This window comes from Balaenoptera borealis, assembly GCF_965194805.1.
Source record: "Balaenoptera borealis genome assembly, chromosome: 3".
Lineage (NCBI taxonomy): Eukaryota > Metazoa > Chordata > Mammalia > Artiodactyla > Balaenopteridae > Balaenoptera > Balaenoptera borealis.
This window is the reverse complement of record NC_138866.1, coordinates 170,490,511-170,513,993: the sequence shown is the minus strand read 5'-3', so window position 1 is coordinate 170,513,993 and position 23,483 is coordinate 170,490,511. Positions and strand designations below refer to the sequence as shown.

The window sequence follows — 23,483 nt, the reverse complement described above, 5'->3', positions numbered from 1 at the left end:
GGAAAACATCCTACACAAAAGAAAATATAATCACAGATTGCTACTGTTAAATCAAGAGATCAAGCAATCCCTAAGCGCGGTGTAGCTGCAGGGCTGTCTCGCCACACTGCATAAACCCAGCTGGTAAGAAAACAAAGAAACCTTTATACCCACGACACAGCAGGCAGCATGGGCTTCGTGTGGCCACAGTTCCCCTTGCCCCTCCACCCCCTGAGTCCCAAGGAAGAACGTGGCCGGTGGGTCATGGGAGCAAGCGCAGGTAGATGCTGAGCACACAGTGGATCTTTGTCACAGCTGAGAAGTGCTAAGCTTAGGAAGCTCGCAATCGTGTAAGGGGACCACTAGCAAACCTGCCCAACCTTTGCCCCACAGGGAGACATTATCTGTATCAGCCTGGTTAGGAAGCAAGTCTTCTCTGGGGAGGAAAGGGAGACTTTATTATTGCAAAGATGGTTCTTGGCTGCCCAGTCTTCCTTTCCTCTCAGATGGTGACCCGGAAGTGGGGACTTTATTAGTCCGCCCCCCCGTTACTGGTGCCACGTGGCTCTTGCCTCACCAGGAGTGTCAAATGTTAGTCCACACCCCCACCCCCCCCACCCCCGCCCCCAGTTATCCTGTGGTGAGCTTCCTCGTGGCTCAGCTTTCTTCCCACAATCCCCGGTTGCTTCTTGAGTCCTGGGTTAAACATTTGCCTCCACAAGTAGAAAAAAGTCATGGGGTGTGTGTGTGCTTTAGCCTGTTCAGCTGCTATAACAGAATACCATAGACTGGGTGGATTAGAAACAACACATATTTATTTCTCACAGTCCTGGAGGCTGGAAGGCAGAGATGAGAGTGCCAGCATGGTCAGGTCTGCTGAGGGCCCTCTTCTTGGTTGCAGACTGCCGTCTTCTCCTTGTGTCCTCACATGATGGAAGGAGAGCTAGCTAACTCTCTGGCCTCTTCTCATAAGGACACTTATCCCATTCATGAGGGCTCCACCCTCATGACCTAATCACCCAAAGGCCCCACCTCCAAAGACCATCACATTGTAGGGGGGCGGTTAGGATTTCAACATATGAATTTGTGAGGATACAGACATTTAGTCCATTGCAGGGGGAGAGAGGGAATTTGGAAGTAGCGTAAATAGGGTCACATGTGCCTCTAAATTTGTGTCAGGTGGAGAAGAAGGACACCAATAGTAGCTTAGTTGTTCTTCATCATGGCTGCCCATTTGAATCACTTGGAAGATTTAAAAAATAAAACACCAGTGTCTACTCCCTCCCACTCCCACCCCAGAGACTCTGATTTAATCTGGGGGACCTGGACATAGCATGGTTTTAAAATATCCCAGGTGAATTTAATATGCAGCCAGGGTTGAAACTCACTGCAAGTAACTGAATCCTCCTGTCTCCTCCTTTCCTTCCCACAGTTCATGGCCCATACTGGAGCTGAAAATGTAAAATATGATATAGTAATGATTGCTTTTATTTTTACATATGGCTTCCAAAGTTTGAGCAATATTTCATATCACAGTGACGACTGTGCCTGTCTCTAAAACTTGGTGGTTTTAACTCAGTGGTAGATGGTTTCACTTTTACGTTAAAGTCTGTTTATTCATAGTTTATTATGTAGCAAGGCTGTTTCTTAGGCAGTTGTCTATTCACAGCTTATCGTTAAAAACCAACAACTAAAACCTAGAGGCAGTCTGGCTTGTTTCTGTTTACTGCAGGGACGGAAAAGCATTTTCTATAGTGCTAGGAATTCTCTCAGATTAAAAAATAGCATCTTGTTGCTGGATTAGGCATAATTGTTGTGGATTTAGTACCCACTGTGGCTTGTGGAGAGAATCAGAGGCCACGAGGACTTGAGGCTCTGGCATGGAACTCTTGGTGGCACGTGCAAAAGCCATTTGACCAAACAGGTTCACATCATGGGCCTATTTTATTACCAGTTAGCTCAGCCACCTTGTTCATGGCCTACATGAGATCTAGTTAGGATCTAGCTCATTATTTAATATTTACTTCAAAACTAGCAGCATCTTCATACTTTCTCTTTTATGTTTATGTCTTCGTTCAGTTTAGCAATTTTCCTGTGGTTGTCTAAATAGAGATTTTTCTGTCCTAGAAAAAAAAAAAAAACACCTCATTAAGTTCTTTGACATGCATTAACTGATAAAACCATAGTCAAGTGTTAGAAAATATGATGATTTCATTGCACCTTGTATTCTTCATTGGAAAATTCCCGAGGGCTGATTTTCTCCTTATTCTAGATTTTTTAAAAAGTAAGCCTATGAGAAAAACCCCAAAATTATTTTCTCTGTACATTCTATGTCTGTAGTTAGCTAATTGCTACAGACTTAATGCTTTTGTCCCCCTGTCCAAATTCATATATTGAAATCCTAACCCCCAATATGATAGTACTAGGAGATGTAGCCTTTGGCAGGTGATTAGGTCATGAGGGTGAAGTCCTCATGAATGGGATTTAGTGCCATTATGAAAGAGACCCCACAGAGCTCCCTCACCTCCTGCCATGTAAGGACTCAGCAAAAAGATGGCCTTCTGTGAATCAGGAAGCAGATTCTCACCAGACACCGAATCTGCTGAAGCTGTACTCTTGGACTTCCCAGTCTCCAGAACTGTGAGAAATAAATGTTTGTTGTTTAAGCCCCGCAGTTTATGGTATTTTTTTATACCCACCCCAGATGACCTAAGACATCAGTAAAGCACCATTTTTATGTTCTGCATTTGGAGTTTGGTCATATACTATTACTCTATGGTCATTGTGAGGCTGTCAAAACCTCCACTCCTTCTGTAATGACCTGAGACTTTTATTGTGGTGTCACTGTGCAGAGATGATTGTTCTGATGCCTTCCTGCTTAATCTCCCAGCCTCTGTATTTTTATTCTATAAAGTGGGAATGACACTTGTATTAGAGAGTTATTCTGTTAATTAAGGGGCAATATATAAAGCACCAGGCACACGGAGGACACTTCCATAATTCTCTTTCTCTTCTCCCATCTACTCTGGGTACCTCCGCCAGAGTGGACATTTTTGGGGGTGCTTTTTCTACTTTTAATTTGGGTGAATTTCTGTGGTTCATTTACTCTAATCTTTGTATGTTTACATGTATTCCCTTATTTTTCCAGTTTCAGATTTCTGAAGGCTCCTAAAAATTTTTCTTCCTCCATTTTTACCTTCTGTTTTATGATCTTCTTATCTACTTACTTCTTTCTTTATCTTGATTTTACCTCCTTCAATCATAAGAATAAGCCTTAATTAGAAAATATTAGTGTTGGCTGTTTATGTAAGAATTTATTGTGCACTAGAAGAGAGATTTCAGTTTTATAAATACTATAGGACATTTCAAATAGAGCCTGAAACCCTCAGAGCTTTAGTCATCTTCCAGACCTCTGGTCAATAAATCTTACCAATGTGAAATGAAAGTTGAGTCACACTTTTGTGTTTTGTTGTTGCCTTAGTATAATGAAAGCTACTGTTTTGTGGCTTTTATGCTATTGAAATAGAAACAGCTCAACCTCAAGACTCTTGGGTTGGAAGACCATCATACCTTTACCACCATCTGTACTAATGCCCATGGGTTAGGACTCCGAGCTTCCACAGCAAGGGGATGTGGGTTCAATTCCCTGGTCAGGGGGAGCTAAGATACTGTATGCCGCTCTGTGCGGCCAAAAGAAAAAAAACGCTCATACTGTCTGACCACTAGTTTAATAAGGAGGGCACTGTGTGTTTTTCTCTTTCATAAGAAGTACTTGTTTGTTGCAAAATTAGCCTAACATCTTGCTTTTGCAAAACCCATTGAATTCCATATTTTTGTGGACAATGTCTCATACTCACATGGAATAGCTATCTTTTACCCAAATCCATAATAAACCCAATTTCCAAAGCCATTACCTGAAATTTCCTTTTGCTTGTTTCACCTATGTTTCATAAAAAACATTCATGTAGCACAACAATAAAAAAGCAATGTTTGTGCCTCTTTTTAAATAGGAATTTGCTTTTAGTAAGTTGATTCCTCTGAGCTCTCAGTTATATTTTTCATAGTCTTAATAGGAGCTTCCAAAAATATCTTCTATTGTACCAGGTATAAGGTTGATAACAAGTTTGATAACCCTAAAGAGACTTGCGTTAAATAATGTAAACAGAGATGGAGATAGAAATAATCAATAAAGGCATGAGGAGAGACCATAAGGACAAGGTAATTTGTATTTACTCCAAGGTTTCTCATTCTAAACTCTCCTCTCTCCAACCCACACATGTTTAGGATAAATACCTTCTTCTCCTTCTGTATTTGACTGTAGCTACAGATTCCTTTTGAAGGTCGGATCTGAACAATTGAGTAGGCATGAAGTTTCATTTTTAAAAGCCAAAGTTAGAGAACACTTTTCTTTTTCTTCTTTTTTAAAAAATTTTTATTGGAGTATAGTTGATTTACAATGTTGTGTTAGTTTCAGGTACACGACAAAGTGAATCAGTTATACATATACATATATCCATTCCTTTTTAGATTCTTTTCCCATATAGGTTATTTACAGAATATTGAGTAGAGTTCCCTGTGCTATACAGTAGGTCCTTATTAGTTATCTATTTATATATAGTAGTGTGTATATGTCAATCCCAATCTCCCAATTTATCCCCCCCCCCATTTCCCCTTTGGTACCATAAGTTTGTTTTCTACATCTGTGATCCTATTTCTGTTTTGTAAATAAGTTCATTTGTACCATGTTTTTAGATTCCACATATAAGCGATATCGTATGATATTTGTCTTTCTCTGTCTGACTTAGTATGGTAATCTCTAGGTCCACCCATGTTGCTGCAAATGGCATTATTTCATTCTTTTTTATGGCTGAGTAATATTCCATTGTATATATGTACCACATCTTCTTTATCCATTCATTGGTCGATGAGCATTTAGGTTGCTTCCATGTCTTGGCTATTGTAAATAGTGCTGCAATGAACATTGGGGTGCATGTGTCTTTTTGAATTATGGTTCTGTATCTAGAGAACACTGTTAAATGACATTCTTGAGTTGTCAGTACTGATGGGTGCTAAACTGGGATTATCATGCACAACCTGTGTAAACATAAACGTGTTACAGCTGATGAGATAGCATATTTAAGAGTTTTTTCATCATTGTCCTTTCCTGATCGTTTTTTTCCCCAAAATATTTTAAGATGGTTGTGCGTGATTCTGTACATCAAAATTTAAAGACCATAGTTAAGTAGTGTAACAAAGGATTAAGTGTTTAATTCTTTATTTTAATTAATTGTCAAGGGTTACTTATTTAATCTTAAGTATTTACAAATAGATCAAAATAATAATGAAGAAATGACTTTTTTAAATGGATAAAAACCAGTTCAAGACTGCTAGCCTGGGGATGCAGTTGGAGTCATTGACTAATAATGTATTTAAGGAAATGCCCTAAGTATCCTGAGCCATCTCCTTAATTGGGCAAAGGACAGATGTCCAAGGCCATCACTGCTCTAGGAGGGCAGTTAGTTTTGTCACTCCTCTTACGCCTGCGTGCTTTGAGCATAGTGGACAGGGATTATTGTTAACATGCATGCAAGCTTACTAAGTGACAGGAAGTGTAGTAAGCTCTGTGCGTGCATGAAGTCTCTTCAATACTTGCTGAGAGTCAAGGGAGTAAATAAATGAATGGTCATTGCTTCCAGCTTCCAACACAAGAAAAAGCTCTTTTACTCAGCTAGTTAAGTAGGTCTAGATATTTATGGGAATTTCAGTATTTTTTCTTCATGAGTGAATTATGACAACATCCTTGACATCTATTGACGTTAATATTCAAATTGAGTTGATCATGTTAAAAAGTGCTGTTCTCTGAAGTATTTGATGTTTAATCACTTTATAATATACTACAATCCAAGTAAAGATCTTTCTCGAGAAAGACGTTAAATAAACACAGTTGTAACAACATTGTAATATGAATTAATTCAAGAACTATTTTAAAAATCCCCATTTAACCTAATATCATTATTGTCTGGAGAACAGTTTAATGATTTGTAATTTTCTGATGATTAAACTTCTTTAAAGTTTGATGTTCTCATATATCATTAGAATGAGTGTGCCACTTATAAAATATTAAATATTCATAATACCCAAGAATTACATCTGCTTTATTCTTTTATTATAACTGTCCTGAATAAATCAACCCATGATAATTACTTTATATACTCAACCTGATTGAACAAAGATGGCAACCTATTGTGGGTTTTTATAGCACATATATCATAAAAGTTTTGCTAGTGCATCATATAATTATTCAAACCACAACGAAGGGCATGCCTACTAAAATACCTTCATTTATAGCCCATGATTCTGGTTACAAATACTTAAACACACACTACTGATGTTGTAGGGTTTTATCTAGCTTCTGTATTGGTTTCTCTAGAATTCAGTTTTCTTCAAAACAGTAACTATGTCTTTTGAATGTCATTAATTAGTGGTGAGAACAGCACAAACTAAGTGAATACTATCTTTTTTTATGTATTATAGAAGGATAATGTTTATGAAATTCTTTAAGTGGTTTCGTTCCTCAGGCTTTCATAACATTATCCAGCTAACTTATAGCCAAAAATAAAATGGATAATTCATAGTATTCTAAGTAAAATTTTCTTTTAAGGCTTAACAAACATTTGTTGCTAAACATATGCTATGTTTACCATCTTTGTAAAGGTAATATTCAACAGTATGTCTCAAAATATTGAAAGCACCCGTTATTAAATATCCTGTGAAAACACTTATACCCTGTCATTGACAATCCAATTAAATTCCTTTAAATTTCTTTTTTTTTTTTATTGAAGTATAGTTGATTTATAATGCTGTGTTAGTTTCAGGTGTACAGCACAGTGATTCAGTTATGCATATATATGTAAACCTGTTCTTTTTCAGATTCTTTTCCCTTATAGGTTATTATAAAATATTGAGTATAATTCCCTGTGCTATACAGTAGGTCCTTGTTGTAAATTCCTTTAAATTTCTAATTTTTATTTTGGAAAATACCTACAAGGATCACATGGCCAAATGAAAACAGGATTTTGTTAAGGGATTGTGGGAAATTTTTGTTTTGTATTTGTGTTGTTTTAACATAGCATCTGCAATAGACTAATACAAATATTTCTAACATATTTAACTGCATGTTAAACTGATTACCTATATATGTCCTTAATTACTGAAATTTATACTGCTCTAGAGATCACTTATAATATCACTCTTCAAATTTCACATGACACTGAAAATGACATTTTGTTTCAGAAATGTCTAGCAGAGCATGGGGTCACCTGAGGGCTTGGGAGGGGTACTTCGAGACTCGGTTTAAGGATTCTTTGTGTGTGTGTCTGTTTAATGTCCAGCACCTGTTCTTCCTGGAGCCTACCAGCAAAGCCATTCTCAAGGGTATGGGTACATGCATCAGACCAGCTTGTCATCCATGAGGTCAATGCAGCATTCACCAAATCTAGTAAGTGCCCATTTGAAGCGTTCCTCCTTCCCTGGTCTTCATATTTTTCCCCAGAATATAAATGCACATAGAATACAGTTGAATTGAATATGGTACATTTTTTTATATAAAGGGTAAATGACGATGTGTTGCATTTTTACAAGCTTCCCTAAGGAAGTGGAAGACATATAGGGGTAAACCGTTGAGAAGGGAAGGCACAATGAGAAAACATGTAAACAGTAAAACATACAAAGACTCTACCAGTACTATATATCCTAATTGTTACCTCATGATTGGAAGTAGTCAACTATGGTCTTCATTCAGTAAAAAAAAGCACAAATATCTGGTCATGTTAACTAGTTAATCAAAATGGCCACTGAGAGCTAAATGACACAGCCAACATATGTCTTTGAGTCCTCCTCTGGAAATCTTGGAGTGCTGATTCATTCACTGAATGTAAGGTTTGGAAGCAGTGTTCCGGGTCATTTAGTCAAATGTGGCATCTTCTGCTGAAATTGCTTCTCCAGGCTCCCGACACAGTCCCTTGGCCTTTGCCTGTGCACTTAGAAACAGGTGGCCCTTCTAAGCTTGTAAAATACCTCTTTTAAAATGTATTTTTGTTGAAGTATAGTTGACTTACAATATTATATTAGTTTCAGGTATACAACATAGTGATTTGGTGTTTTTATAGATTATGCACCATTAAAGTTATTATAATATTATTGACTTTTTCTGGGCTATACATCACACGTCTGTGACCTACTTATTTTTTATAACTGGTAGTAAGGTATCTTTATTCACTCTAAAGTTCTTTGCATCTCAGCCAGTTTCCTCAGTCTATGAATACACTTGATTTTGAGATTGTCTGATATTATTAGCTAAACTCTTGGCCTCAGATGAAAACAAATATAGTAAAACTCATTTTAAAAATTTCCTCATTATAACAAGGATTTAATTATATGTACTTAAATATTCAGGACATTTATATGCTAAATTTCTATCACTGTGATACAAAAACCTATTGACTATATTATGGATTTTTTCTTTTATTTGTTTTAAATATTTTTAAGAGGAAACAAAAATTTTTAGTAAAGTTCATTACCTCTGCCAGGGGACCGACGGTAGTGATTTGGCAGTGACTTGGAGCTGTCTGCCACTATGGTGGGTTTTGTTCTCTGAAGAATGTGGACTAGGGGAGAATCTACATAATCTAAGGTCTCTGGGCTTATCTGAAGCTGGGGGAGTGGCTTTACTGCTTCAGAGCTTACTTTTTGACGGGCTAGCTATTGTATTCAGCGGCTTGCTCTGGCCCCATTCTGGCCCCCAGCATTACGTCTTTTGCCAGACTAGTAACCTTGAGATGAACACAGTCAGGACAGACAGTACGCTCTGGTTTGCAGGACTCCAGAAATAGATGTGCTTGGGAAGATTGCTGATCGTTACTTTATGCGTGGGTTGGTTTGTTGCGATCAGCATTTGCGGCCGTGACTATCTTGGTGTCCATCGTGTGACCCCGTCTTTCCTTCCTCAGAGGACCTACCGAGCCATGTACGATTACAGTGCCCAGGATGAAGATGAAGTCTCCTTCAGGGATGGCGACTACATCGTCAACGTGCAGCCCATCGACGACGGCTGGATGTACGGCACGGTGCAGAGAACTGGGAAAACCGGGATGCTGCCGGCGAATTACATTGAGTTTGTTAATTAATCATTTTTCCTTGCCCTTTGAGCTTTGTTCTAATGTACACTAAACGTAATCTTTTTAAAAGATAGAAGATACTTTTAAGACAACTTGGCAGTTATTTTACAGTAATCTATCCTTCCTTTGACAATTAGACACGCAGGTACCAGGAAGAAGGAATGACTTCTGGGCTGAAAACAGCAGCATTTTCGGTGATTCGTATAAACAAAATAATTAGGTCTGGAGACCTGGTGCTGCTAATTGTGTTAATGGTTTCCTTTGATTGGCTATCGTGAACCCTTCTGGGGAAATGTATTTTTGTAGACTTTAATAGAGACGTTGATTGTCCCTTAAATGTCACAAGTATATGAAATTTCCTCGCTGTCACTTTGGAATCACCAGAAGCCAGTCCTCTTAATTCAGTAACACAGCCGATAATTTAAAAACCATTTAGCTTTTGAGTCACGAGGCAATTTCCAATTCAAGTGAAAATTGCCTAAATATATTAAATGTAAGCAGTGGCAGAATGACAGTTTGGTTAAAATTATATTGACTGGTGGCCTTAGGGATCTAGAAACTTCTACCGAACAAAGAAATTTCCTTGTTCCCTGGGCCAACTTGGGTCTATTTATTTCTCATTTGTACCAAGGTGTATCCTACTCTCCATTTACATTCTATGGACCTAAGTATATGCTTGGCTGAATAGAATGTCAGGACCAAATAACTTCACAGCTACTCTACAAAGGGCAAATTTTAAGGTCATCTATATTATTTCCCTAATACTAATAGCCTTTACCCTGTTGCATGTCATGTAGGTTCAAGCTTCTGTAACATAGGCAGCTGCACTGCCTGTTCCTGTTATTAAAACTAAAAGTGTGGCCGATATCTAAAAGCCCTTTCCTCTAGTTGCCAGCTCATCAGAAAAACATAACTTGAAAAGTTGCTTGAGATTCTCTTGCCGCATTGCACTCTAGATTTGAAGGATTTACACCTTAGGAAATAGATGTATACTCTAGCAAATAAGTGATTTAGGTGTTTATTGAACAGCTTTCATTAACTTAATGCCGCTATTGATTTAAAAGCAAAGAAAACTTCATAAAAGCCAGTTACAAAGTTGGAATATGAAGTGTGCTGGGGGAAGCCAGCGAACAAAAGATTACCAGCTCTGCACACAGAGACAGGTGATCTGGTTTCTTATTTGGGAAAATGGTATTCAGATTCTGGAATGGAAATCTAGCCACTGAAACCGCTTAATGAAAAGATTTCCTTTCCACTTTCTGGTTTTTATTTTGTAAATCACATCCAGGGGTGAGATTGGGACGTCACCAGAGATTTGAGGTACAGGCCCAACAGGTTGTTCATTAAAAAAGAGATCGTTGTCACATTTTCATTTCCAAATGAGTGACTTTGCAGGCTCTTGCTGGATTCACAGCCGTGACCGTCATGTAGTGAAGTTTTACCTGGAGTCCACAGTCAAGATCACTGGAGAGACTAAGGTCCATCAGCAACTCTGTTTTTCTGACCATGCGGTTAGTGAGACTTGCAACAGGGTAGCAGTCATGTAGGGTCTGACTCTATAGCTGTAATGAAACTGAAAAAGTAAAGTTACAAAAATGTAATCAAATGTGTGGGCCTTGGGGCTTTCTGCCTTAATGATATATTCAAAGAAATTAACAAAATATGCTGTAAAACATCTTCTACTGAAATGTTTATTGGTCCAAAGGCAAATGTTAATTCATTTACACCTTTGAAAAGTAAGCACATCATTTTGAAAATCTGTAGTCTTATTTTTATCGGGCTAAAAGAGTAATTAAATAAGCTTTATTACATTCAAGCTGCATCTACATGACACTGATGTAAAATTGAAAAGAGAGAAATTAAGGCAAATAACTAGAGATTTTTTGAGGGGGTTTTACATATTACCACATAGCCAGCTTGGCTGATTTTCTATCATTGAAATGACCAGTTGTGATTCAACTGATTAAGCCCCATATCGATCTTGGTGTCTTATACAAAAACCTGCAAAGACAAGCGGAACTTGCAATATTCTTGCAAAAATTTCTGTGCATTAAAACTGAGGGCAATAAGCTTGCTTAGTTTGATTATACCATTAAGTAAATATTTAAGATTCACCCAGACAGACTACTTTTTTGTGATTATAAAAGAGTAGTTGTTGATTAAATTTGCAGATGAAATGTAAGACGGGTACAATTTTTGATAAATAGCACATTTACAGGAAGCTCAAAGGAAACCGATTTGAAATGATGATTATAATCGGGGAAGTAACCACAAAGTAACAGCTTGATGTTTCCTTGTTTTTCTCATCCACTGATTTCAAAATCAGATTCACTGAATGTAAACGTCAATACTTATTTGGGGAATAATTCTCCTAAAGTTTTAAGCTTCACATAATGTTTGCATAGTAAAATGTTTCTGCTTTCCAGCCTTTAGGAATTAAGATCGGATCAGAATTTAACTAGAGGGCAGTTATTTTACAGTAAAGACTGAGGGAGAACAAGTTGCACATGTTCCTGATGCTGTGATTTGATAGTGTTGTCACCATTACTAAAGCCTGTCAGGATATTAAGCATCTCAGCAGAAATATAGGAGACAATGGATGTATAAAACCAAAGTGCTATTTTTACAGCATCATTTTCAAAACTGTACTCTCGAACAACTTTTCCCCTTTCCACACTCCCCCTCTCGCCTTCAATTTGGCAGCAGGCAGATACTACATATAACGCTGACAACTCAAGAAGGGTTTCAAAAACAGTCCTTTTAAAAATCAAGTTAAAGAAGACTGTGTAAATGCCCGAGCACAGAGAGCATGCACCTGATTTTCTAAATGTGTTCTCAAACCTGATAAAAGCACAAGGGCAGTTTGAAACGCTTTTCAGAGTTCCGAAAACAGAGCTGTACGTGGATCATCTCTCTCTTGAGAAGAGCGTGGCAACAGAATATATTGCTTTTGGTGTAAGTTTTTGTAGTAGGCGTTTTTACTAATTCTCGTTCTTTGGGAAAGCTTTCTATTCCTAACCTGTGGCAAGACAGAGTCTTCATGTCTTCTTGTGATTGTTTACACATCCGCAGTGTAGCCCACTTTGAAATATTTATCTGGTTGTCAGATCTCCGAGCTGTCCCTGCATCGTCTCAGGCCTCCCCCACCTCAGAGACCACACAGGAGTTTGCAAGCACAATTCCCAGAAGCACCTTGCATGAATATGGATGCGATTAGACCAGCCCCTCTCTTGCCACCAGGTTCATTGCATGAGGATGACGAAGACACAGTTTCGCCAGTCTCGCCACAGTCTTTCTTTCCTTACCCTGCATGTTGAGCTAGACAACACTCGGGGATTTGGGAAGCAGACTTTTCTAAACACACAGTGGAAGCTCAAGAGGTGCACCTCTTTTTCAGGTTTGTCCATCTCCAGTGGAATGTTTTTGATGAAAAGATAAAGAAAATGTGTGTGATCCTTTAATAACACCTCCCTATATAAAGTGGATATATTAATAGTTTATACAAAAATTATAATATAGAGATATAACAAAAATATAGGTGCCTTTTTGATTACCCTTGTTTATTCACTGTGGTCTTGGAAAGAAAACCAAGCAAGCAAGCTTCTGCCTATTCTATAGTAATATTTTATTATATGATTGGTATTTTTTATGGCGGGGAAGTGACATGCTCCTGACAGATACGAAAGGTGATAGATGATTGTATTTTACCTCTAGAGGTTTAGAAAATACTGACTTCTTCCGTCTATTTCTGAAAGGTTCTTTGTGGATTTATATATAGTTGAGATGCATAAACATTAACTTTAGGTTTGAGATTTAAAATACCTATTGTAAGATAGAAGAATTATGTTATGAGGCTGAATTCATGAACAAGATGAAATTCGCTTCATAAATTCATTATACCGTAGCTGTTTGCTTCTGATAATCTGAAAGTGGCTAGAGTACGGTTGTTTGGGGTAACTCGACATGGAGGTGAGAAAGCTTTAGTTAATAAGAAGCTGTGTAAACCAAGTTAAGAATGCTAAAATGAAGGTCTGTTTCTGAAGTATTCCATGCCCGTTAGGGTTCTTTCCAGGCACTGTCAACCAGTGCTGATCCAAAAAAAGTCAAGACATTGTACGATGCTTCTGTGGCCATCATTCCCTGATCCACAGGCCTGGAGTGACCCCTAAGGCAAATCTCCTCCCCAGTTGTCCTTGTTACTTCAGTATCTTCATGGGAATTCCATATGCTTTTTGTGTTTGATATGTGGTATTCAATTTGCATAGTATATACTTCTTTGTAATCCAGTTGCTGTTAAGAATGATTTATCTTAAAGGAAAAGAGAAAACTGCATCATAGTTCCCTTCTTCAGTGTTCATACAGTGAACTGCTGAGCATTTAGAAGCAGCACTGAGTGTGTTACAGGAGGGGTGTGGAACCGTTGGTCTTTGACCTGTGATTAAAACCCAAAATTGAATCATTGTGCAGATTGGCTTCTCTTTGCTTCAAAATATGTAGCATTGTGGTTGATGATTCATTTGCAAGATTGTTCTAACTTTGAGAGCCTACAGTTTTACAGGAGACACTTCATGTTTTTAAAATGAAGGGGCTTACAGAACAATACAATGTTATTAATGTAATCTGGCTTTTGTTATGCAAATTGTTAACACCAGCTATTAAAATATATTTTAGTAGAAATGCTTTAATTCATGGTTTTTTCCTCTACACTGTGAATCTTTAAGCCTTGGTGAACTAGAGCAACATCGTGCTGCCCACAGGACTAACCTATGCAAACTAGTTCACATTTCAGTGGATGTCACAGTAATTGTGTAGCAAGACGTTATTTCCCCCTGCATAATGGACAGCGGCATTGAAATAACACATTAAGCCTAGCATCATGTATGTATAGATAGTTACTCACAGACCCTTCACAGCTACCATAATCATTAGTATTACCATTCGTGTAAGAGCAGATCGCTGATTTATCTGTTAAAACGACGTCAACGATGTCAGAACAAGAATGACAGATGGATGCGTCGGCCTTGGCTTCCAAGTGGTCCCTGCAAGCGTTCTCCTGTGATAGAACCGCGTTCTCAGATGCGCTCTCTCCAGGGTATTATTATTCTGTGTCTTCTTTCTGTATTTGTAAAACATTATAACGCTTTAATTTCCTATCTCTACACATTTGGTTTGCTTAAATAAATGCAGGATATAACAAAATGGTTCCACTTGTTGGTTCTCACCTTGGTTTCTTGGAGCAGGGGTCATTGGTAACACCCTGGGTATGGGTTTATCGAGACAACTCACGTCAAATGGCCTCGAAGGTCTGTGGTGGCCTCAGTGCACTTACCTTGGTGAGTCATTCAGAATGTGTCTTCTTCCCCCAAATAAACTTAGCTTTAAATGATAACAATATTATGCTTTTGCAAACTCAATCTCCTTCTGATTTTATATCAAAGTACTATAATAATACATCATCGTAGTTCACTTCTTTCAAGGTTAAATTCCTCATATGTCCTCAATAGTACAGTTTTAATTTTCTTGTATTTGTAAGATGAAAGAAACAGCTTGCAGCAAAGAATAGAAAATGCACAAACTGAGTGCATGAAACAGGGAGATGCTCTGATTTTCCAGCTCAGAAGGGCTCATTTATCATAGAGGAGAATTGCTTTTGTCCTAAGTTTCCCATAGTTGGAAAAAGTGAGTTACTTCCTTTTTTTGCCCTCATATAAATCTACTGAGACTAGGATCTTAGCTTTATTGCGTTATTTTGTAAAAGTTCCTCTTTGATGGTGCCTAAACCCTCCTAACTGTAAACTGATAAACTCTGCTGCTGACACGTTTAGTGCTCTTGCCCATAGAATAAACACTCTTCCGAGTCTTGAATTTTGTGTTGCTCATATTCCAAAAGTATGAAATGAATATTTGTATGATATTAATCAGCAGACATACTGATAATATTTCAAATGACAAAACAGCTTGCTTCTTTATTTATTTATTTATTTGAAGAATTTACTTTTTTTCTCTCTCTCGAAGTTTTTTTTTTCCCCACCATACTCACAAATTTTACTCTTTGGAACCCGACCCACAGAGAAATGAGTCACTTAGTAAGGTTTTTTTTTTTTCTGAATTAAAATAATTTAGGTTTAGAATAAACTATGCTTATATTTTTATTAACTTAAAAATTTGTGAAGTGAGTTGTACAAGTAATTGAGACATACGTGACCACTAGAAGTCTACCGAAGTAACTTTTTACAAAAATACTTATACATAATAAATTGAAAAGTAGATAAAAGGAAAGTTTTGTTCCTTTCTTTATGTAATTTGCTTCTTCTAAGCAGGGGGATTGAATAGAGTCTTGTGATGGCAGAAAACTGGATATGGTCCAAGTGTGAACTTCAACTACTTTCTGCAGTTCTAAGCAAAATTCTCAGGCCTTTGTCCATTTATATTTGTACTTGGGAGCAGCAGAGTTCTGATGAAAAATAGAATGAGAAAGTGGGTTTAAAGGGTGAAAAGTCAATATTAGAACAAAAGACCCAGTTACTGATTTTGTATTTATACCGTGGCATTTTGATCTTTGCTTTCACTTTTTTTTAAAAGTAGCAAACATGAAAGAGAATAATAGACTAAAATAGAGAAATTAGCAAAATCTGAATGCCTGTTATTTCACTTGAGAAAATAAGGAACTTTTCTGCATCCCAAATTTAGTTATTCGATTGCTTTTAAAATGAACTCGTTTCTGGTTCTTGAGCCAGGATAGCCCCACTTTTTCCAGAGGGTTTCTACCCAAGGCCACGTGGCCCTTATTAACGTTTGTTATCTCGCCACTCGTGACAGGCGGCTGGATGGAGGTGACCCATCTATAGCATGCCCAGGAGCCCTTGACAGGAGCCCCACAAGAACTTTGCCCAACAGGGGTGATGGTCACTGAACCTGTCCACATCTCCCTGAGGAGCCCAAGTTCACAATATAGAGCAGGTTGGTTAACTGGTCTGATTATTAAAAGCTAAAAGACATAGAGAAAGGAGGAGGAAGTCAAGAGTAAGCAGAGCTGTGAGTAAGCAGAAGGCATGAGATGGGGAAAGCTCATGAGATGGGGAAAAGATATTTAGGACAGATGGAGCAAAGAATAGAGAGGATGGATGGTGGTGGCACGAGCCCTGGAGATGGGAAGACACTGATTCTTGCTCACGGCGGCCCCTGAGAGTAGCGAGCCCCAGCCCCTGCTGCAGACGAAGCGGCCACACTCCATGTCAGATGCTCAAGGTTCCATCCTGGTCCTGCTGCCAATGTGAGGCCTCCTCCCCCTGTCTCGATAAGGAACAAATTTCATGAATGTTGGAAACCCTTGCAGGGTGTCCCCCAAACGAAACACCAAGTGGCCAATGTGATTAAAATGCCAATTTTTGCAGTTGAAATGTTCCAAGGTTGTCTTGAATAATTTTGTTTTCTTTTATGATGCGACATATTACACTGTATACATGCTACTGAAAACCACTTTAGTTAGAAGTTGTTTCCCTAGGCTCTATGAAGGGTATCAATAATTAATAACAGATGAGTTTAACTTCAACCAGTGGGTTTGTACAAAGAAAGGATAGGGAGAGGAATGTTCTCATCAATTTCTAAGTGTTTGGAAAAGAACATGGGAACGACTGGGCCACCTTAGAGAGTGACTCAGGCACTGGTGTCCCAGGGACAAAAGCTGAATTGTTTTTGCAGAGCTTTCAGAAATACCTAATTCTTCCAGGTTTCCTCGGTGATAGTTCTTGATTAAGGTGGATGAAGCAGTAACTGTAACTCACTCAGCATGGATTTATTCAATGCTTACGTGATTCAAGGAACAGAACACAGGAACTTTCATACTGTATTGGTAGGGGAGACTTACATTAAACAACCAATGATATACATTTATCCACTTGTATACAGTTGTGTATACTTATACAGTTAATTGCTTCATTGCAGTTTGAGAGATGTTGTGAAAGGGAAGCCTAGTGCCCCCTGAGTTCTTAGAGCTGGGCCAGGGTGACCTGTGGACTCGGCGCGGGGGAGGGTGTGGAAGACTTCTTTGAGGATCTGCTATTTGAACTGAGCTGAAAGCTGCACTGAGAGCTGTCTCGGTCCATCTAAGCCTTAGAGGTGTGGGAAAATTTAGTCACTGGCAGCTAATGATAGAAATACTCTAGTCTTCTGCCAGATTTTAATTTAAATAGCAATGGCAGGTTTTCGTAATTTTCATACAATTAGATTTTCATGCACAAAAGTTGGGGTATGCACGTGCATGAATATGTGTGCATGCCCTACCCTTTGATTATTCTAATTATGACTTATTCCACTTAGAAAGTCAGCAGGTTGCAAAGAGTTAATTATATACACAAAGTTGTACAGATGTGGAATACTTCACTTCCTTTTTTGGATAATTGGTTATTATGTAGACTTTCCTGTGTCCTTACTTCCTCCTTGAGTATTTTTGGAAAGCATGTGCTTACTGGAGTTTACGGTCATACAGTCTGAAGCAGAACCATTGATTAAAAATGCTGTTCTCTCCTGTTTTAGATTCCACAGATTTGGGAATTGTCCTTCCATCTAATATGTGATATGAGTTAGATTTTCAACATTAGCTGGACAACACAGGGAAAAATCACTCACAAAGCCAGATAGTTGTTGGTAATTATTTATAATAAGTCCTTGCTTGGAGGTAAATCATAGCTTTGTTTATAGAATTCTGGCAAGATTGTTGAACATCTGTCTCCTTTAAAAATCTGACAGTATGTTTGCACATTTTATCTGGGGTACCCTTGCCCCAGTTAAATTCATGATCAATAATATTTTGGATGTATTTGGCTCTCTCATATAATATAATGCTTGTGTGGGAACACTTTTTGATATTTATAAATACTTCCTGGCTGCATGTACATCTTTCTTTTAGAAAGAAGTGTTTTGACTTTCAAGATGGTGCCGCATAAAGCGATTTCTGAACTTCTACATCTTTTTGTTATGTTGCTTTTCTTCCCAAGAGGGTAGCTCTGATGATCCAACTACAGCCATCATATTTGTACTGTAACACAGTTTCTTTTGTTTACAACCATATACCCACTGCTTTACATTCATTTTAGTGGGGTCGGGAGAAGAGGTGCCTGAAAACCCGGGGGACAAACTTGTTTTGTGTGACCCACCCGGTGGTCCAGGTGAATGTGGAAAGCATCTGCCTGCAGCCAACCTCCACCCAGAAAAACAAGGGACGGACACGGGGAGATTTTTCCATCTTCCATGATTTAAGTCCTAGAAAGGTGTGAGAGTGGGGGAGAGGATGGCTCCTATGATGATTTATTTTTCAAAGCAGGCAAATAAAAATGTTTATGGTATGAGAACATTATTATAGTATGTCAGCTCTTAGTAGTATTGAAAGATTTCATGCCTGAAGCGTATTGAAACATTTTCAGAACTTCGAATGGGGCTTCTGGTCTTGATATGCTACTTGATCATGACGGAGACCCTAAAATGGTAGTTTCGTAATGTAGAATCCTTAAGAATTTGACAGAGCTAATTTAGTTATATTTCGGCACAGATCCAAGATCTACATTATGATCGATTGGGGTAGAGGGGAGTTATCAGCCAAAAGAAGTCTTGTACCAAAGATAACCGTGTCAGGTGAGTGAGTGAATACCTGTGGAATGGTAGCATCGCAGGAAAGAGAAGGAAAGACGTAGCTGGGGCAAGGGCAGATCTGAAGAGCCCAAGGCCTCACTTGGATGAAAGGTCACAGTTTTTGCTTCAACTGGAATTGAATCTTTCAAAATTATTCCAGTCTCAGGAGGTAGAATTTCTCTGTGTTGGCCTTGGTAAACTTCCCATGTCTTTGCAGTTTTGTCATGTCCACAAAATAATGCTGCACTCAGTTGTGTTGCTGAGCTTTTCTGGGGGAACGATGGATTTAGAAAGCATCTGGAAAATGCTGAAAATTCACTTTGTGTGAGTGCAAGTTGGGATATAGTCTTTGAATTTAGGATTGTGTGATGCCCCAGCCTTTATATGGACTTTTTTTTCTTTAAAGTCTGAGAAAGCCATGTTAATCGGAGCGGAGCTGAGTAGGTCCTGCGTTAGGTAGAATTTGGGTGTCTCACATCTCTGAGAGGGACAAGTTTCAACCAGCAACATGTGTGCCCTTCCACACTTGTTGCCTTTGGACTCACAGATTTTCAGGGGAGCAGAGACCTTCAGTCAAACCCCTACCATCAGGAAGACATGGCATGATTGTCTCGTTGTACTGATTGGAAGACCAGGGCCTGAGAAAGTTGGTGACTCTATCATAATCTAATGGCTGTACTTTGAAGGGTGGATAAAAACCTAGCTCCTCTGTCTTCGGTCACTGTGCCTCTCCCCTCACACACTGTTGCTCTCGATGTCCGCTCGATCTGGTTCAGATGGGGAGGAGGAGAGTGAGCGCTTATCTGGAGCTGCCCTTCTTGTTCCTTTAATGTCCCAATACTGGCTCTGCTGCACAGCTGTGAGCGCTGAGGAAAGTGATCCCAGGCGGTGCCCTGCTTTGATCACCCAAACCATGGCAAGGACACTTTGGAGTAGCAGAAGAAGTGATGGTGTCCAGACTCTCATATCACAGGTCGGGAAGGCAGTATCTCATTTCCTTTAAGACTCTGCAACTGCAAATTAAGATAAAAGGAGAACAGGGTCTTTAGAGCACTGATTTGAAGTCAGAAAGCGTTCTGTTCCATGTCCAGCCCTTTCTTCTCCCGGGGGGACTTTAATAGGATGAGTGAAGCTACCATCTGGTCCAAACTCAAACCTCTTGTCGTTCGGGTAGTTAGAATGCCTCAGGACTTCTAACCAGCTTGGTTTTTAAATGTCATTTCCACAAGCACTTTTTAAACACTTAAACATTTGTCCCACTTGTGATGCCAGCAGGGTTTGGATTTGGATGCATAAGATAGATTTGGGGCTCGCGACAAATCACCCCCTCCCAATTATGTGCCATCCTGTTTTCCCCTTCCTTTTCTTTCCTTTTATTCCATCCCTTCTGTTTCCTGTTTTTAAAAGAATGTATTGGTTCTCTATTTAAAAAAGTAATCTATCCACATTCAAAAGAGTAAAGAGAAGGAAACAATGACTTCTAAGCCCACTATCAGAAACTATGCGTGTTACTGTGTACCCTTGCAGAGTATTTATTGATACATATGTGTACATTTTTAATGATAATTGTCTTATAGACAATTTTATGGACCTTTTTCCCATTTGACGTTGCATAATGAAAATTTCTTTTATCATTAAGTAATTTTTGGAAAACATTCCATCATATGTATGAATTATTTAACCTTCTTACTGGACACTTAGATTGTTTTCCTTTTAAAATAATGCAGTGAATATTTTCATATTATTATTTCCATTATTATTTCCTTAGGGTAAATTCCATCAAAAGGGAATTGCTGGGCTAAAAGGATCATATAATTTCAAGGCTTTTAATAAATACTGTTACTAACTTGTCACTCAGCAAAATTTACAATTTAGATACCTACTATCAATAGATTGTTCCTCTTTTACATCTTTTATTTCTGTGATTGCTAGTGAGGTTGAACATTTTCTTCACATGCTATTGGCTGTTTGCAGTTCATTCTCCCTGCCCCCAACTTCCTGGTCTTCCATTCTGTTGCTTGGGATATTCAGCACTGGTGTCTGAATGTTTGTTTGTTTGTTTTCAATTTGGTATGTATGACCAAATTACCATCCAGAAAGTTTCCTCTAATTTATACTGCCATCAACAGTTTGTTTGTTCCATCAAGCCCTTTCTGACACTGAATGCTACTGTTTGTTTTAATTTTTGTGAGTGCCCCCTTTTAGTTACAGAAACTGTTAATGCCATCATTTTTACATATGCAATTGCTGTGCGTTAAAACCTCAGAGACAGTACAGAACAGAGAGAGAGACAGACAGACGGACAGAATTTTGCAGGAGAGGAAGTATAAATAGAAAATGCAGAGAAGGAGTCGGGTATGAAGGAGAACGGATGACTAGGAAAAAGAGTATGGAGTCGAATTAGTCTGCTAGGACTGCCATGACAAAGTACTGCAGACTGGGTCGCTTAAACAGAAATTTATTGATATTTTCTCACTGTTCTGGAGACTGGAAGTCCGAGGTGCAGACCTGAGCAGGACTGGTTTCTTCGGAGGCTTCTCTCCTTGGCCTGCACATGGGCGTCTTCCCCCTGTGTCTTCTCACGTGCTCTACCCTCTATACCTGTCTGTGTCCAAATTTCCTCTTATAAGGACACCAGTCAATATTGGATCAGAGCCCATCCTCATTACCTCATTTTAACTTAATTACCTCTTTAAAGACCTTATATCTAAATATAGTCACATTTTGAGGTACTGGGGGTTAGGGCTTCAACATAGGAATTTTGGGGGAACAAAGTTCTGCCCATGAGAGGACTGAAAAAATCAGTACTTGTGGGCAGCCAGGCACAAACAGGGGTAGCTTGGAAGGGATTGAATTTAGAGAACTTTTAGAGGGACTGTCTGAGTGCCCAAGGAAGACACTTGAAAGATGAAGGAACTAGGAACCAGAAAGGTGAGCCAGTTGGCCCAAAGTCACAGCAAGTTAGTTGTAGAGCTAGGACAGGAGCCCAGGGCTCAGGGTTTCAACTCTCCTGGTTTTCCTGTCGCACTGCACCGCCTCAGAAAGCTCAACTCTTCAGTGAGGCTGTGCCCTTGTGTCTCTCCTGCTCTGACTCCAACCCTTGGCAGTGATCTTGAGCTCAGCAATTCACTGCTACAGGCCCCAAATCACTGTTGCTAAATTACGCTCTGTGGAAGGATGATTTCCCACCTCTCCTCTCCCTCAGGTTGGAGCCAGTGTAGCAAGATCAGTTTCACTTGGTGCCCTGTCTGGAGGGAGCCCACCTCGGGCTCTGCTGGAGGAGCTGGTTTCTATATTGAAACTGGGGGGCCAGTCTCCTCCTTGCCCTGTATCCCGCATCCCTCCCCCTTTCTCCACCTCCCAGGCCTCCCCAGAACCTCCCCTTTCCACCTCCTTGCATACCTGGTTATAGTCACAGAATGTTGGACCTCAGTTTATACTTTCTTCACTACATCTTATTTCTGTCTCTTTGTTGTAAGTTCTTATAGAAGTTCCATTTCCCAGGAGGTGAGGGACTGAGACTGCACAGCTGGTTTGTCCTCTTGTACCACTGCTGGATCCTCTCTCTACCTGGTTATTGTATGTAACCACCAAATCAGTGTTGACCTGTGCAAAAGCACAGTTCCTAATCTCCCTGAAACAATATGGCTGGTGTTCAGTTTTTATATCCACTCTTTCCTAATATGGAAAACATTATACAGAGCTAGAAGCATATAGTACTTAGTAAGGAAACACAACAACTTAATAAACAACATCCATTTGTGTCAACACTGATGATAAACATCTTCATTGTCTAAGCTTCCTCTCACTTTAATCAGATTGTTTTCAGGATGCTGAACGGCTGGCAGACCGTGCGCTCATGGAGACGGCTTATGGCGGAGGGATGCCAAAGAACAGAGCAGTCGTCTGGGTGGGCAGGGTTATAGTCTGGAGAATGACACCACCTTTAGCTTCTTGGAAGGCGCTACCTAACTCCTGCGCCTGAGTTTCTTTATCTGTCCAACGGAGATAAGGTTTCCCTTTCACATATGTTCTGCATATTCTGTTTGTAAAGAACCTAGCACAGGATTTAGCTCATACTAGGTGCTTAGTAAATGGCAACAGAGGCCATAGTGGCCGTCTCTGGGGGATGCCCTTGTCAACTGTTACAAAAGAGAACTCGCTTCCATTTCACCATCTACGGGGCCATTGAGTGGCCAGTAGCAAAAGATTAGTGCAAATCCATGCACTTAATAAGAGCAGATGATATATTAATTGAGCACTAATTAAGTATAATGAGATAATACAAATGCATGTAAAGACTTCTGGGTATTGGGTTAAGAGAGGACCTCGACAGAGTAACTACATTACTTTTTAAATATTTAGATGTTTATGCCAATAAGTTCTGTTTAATTGATAGAGATATCTGGCATATTTTTACGTATTGTGCTTTGTAAATTACCATTTAGGATATTAATTTCAAAAGTAGAAAAGTAGTGCTATGTGGTGACCTTTAAAAATGCATAGCTAATTGAATCCTGGTATTTAAACACTAATAGATTTAATTATATGAAAGTGACACAAGAGGGCAGCTGTGTACTGTTTCTGAATACCTTTTGCTACAGTAGATTAGGTTAAAACTGAATATGTGAATAATCAGTATGATAGGAAATTAACTTTCTTAAACTTCTTATTACATAGATGAAATAAAATTATTTTATT

The 23,483-nt window shown here is 39.0% G+C and overlaps 1 protein-coding gene across 12 annotated transcripts in view; it reads left to right on the top strand.

The window, feature by feature from the left end:
• The window catches only part of NEBL (nebulette), a 111,564-nt gene extending 97,210 nt beyond the window's left edge, over positions 1–14,354 (top strand). For all 12 annotated transcript variants that reach the window (XM_082385318.1, XM_082385323.1, XM_082385324.1 and 9 more), the window contains 2 exons: positions 7,371–7,477; positions 8,988–14,354. In XM_082385318.1, coding sequence (XP_082241444.1) covers positions 7,371–7,477; positions 8,988–9,164 — 284 coding nt within the window. In that variant the 3' untranslated portion in view covers positions 9,165–14,354. The remainder of the gene's footprint in view (positions 1–7,370; positions 7,478–8,987) is intronic.
• The last annotated feature ends 9,129 nt before the right edge of the window (positions 14,355–23,483 follow it).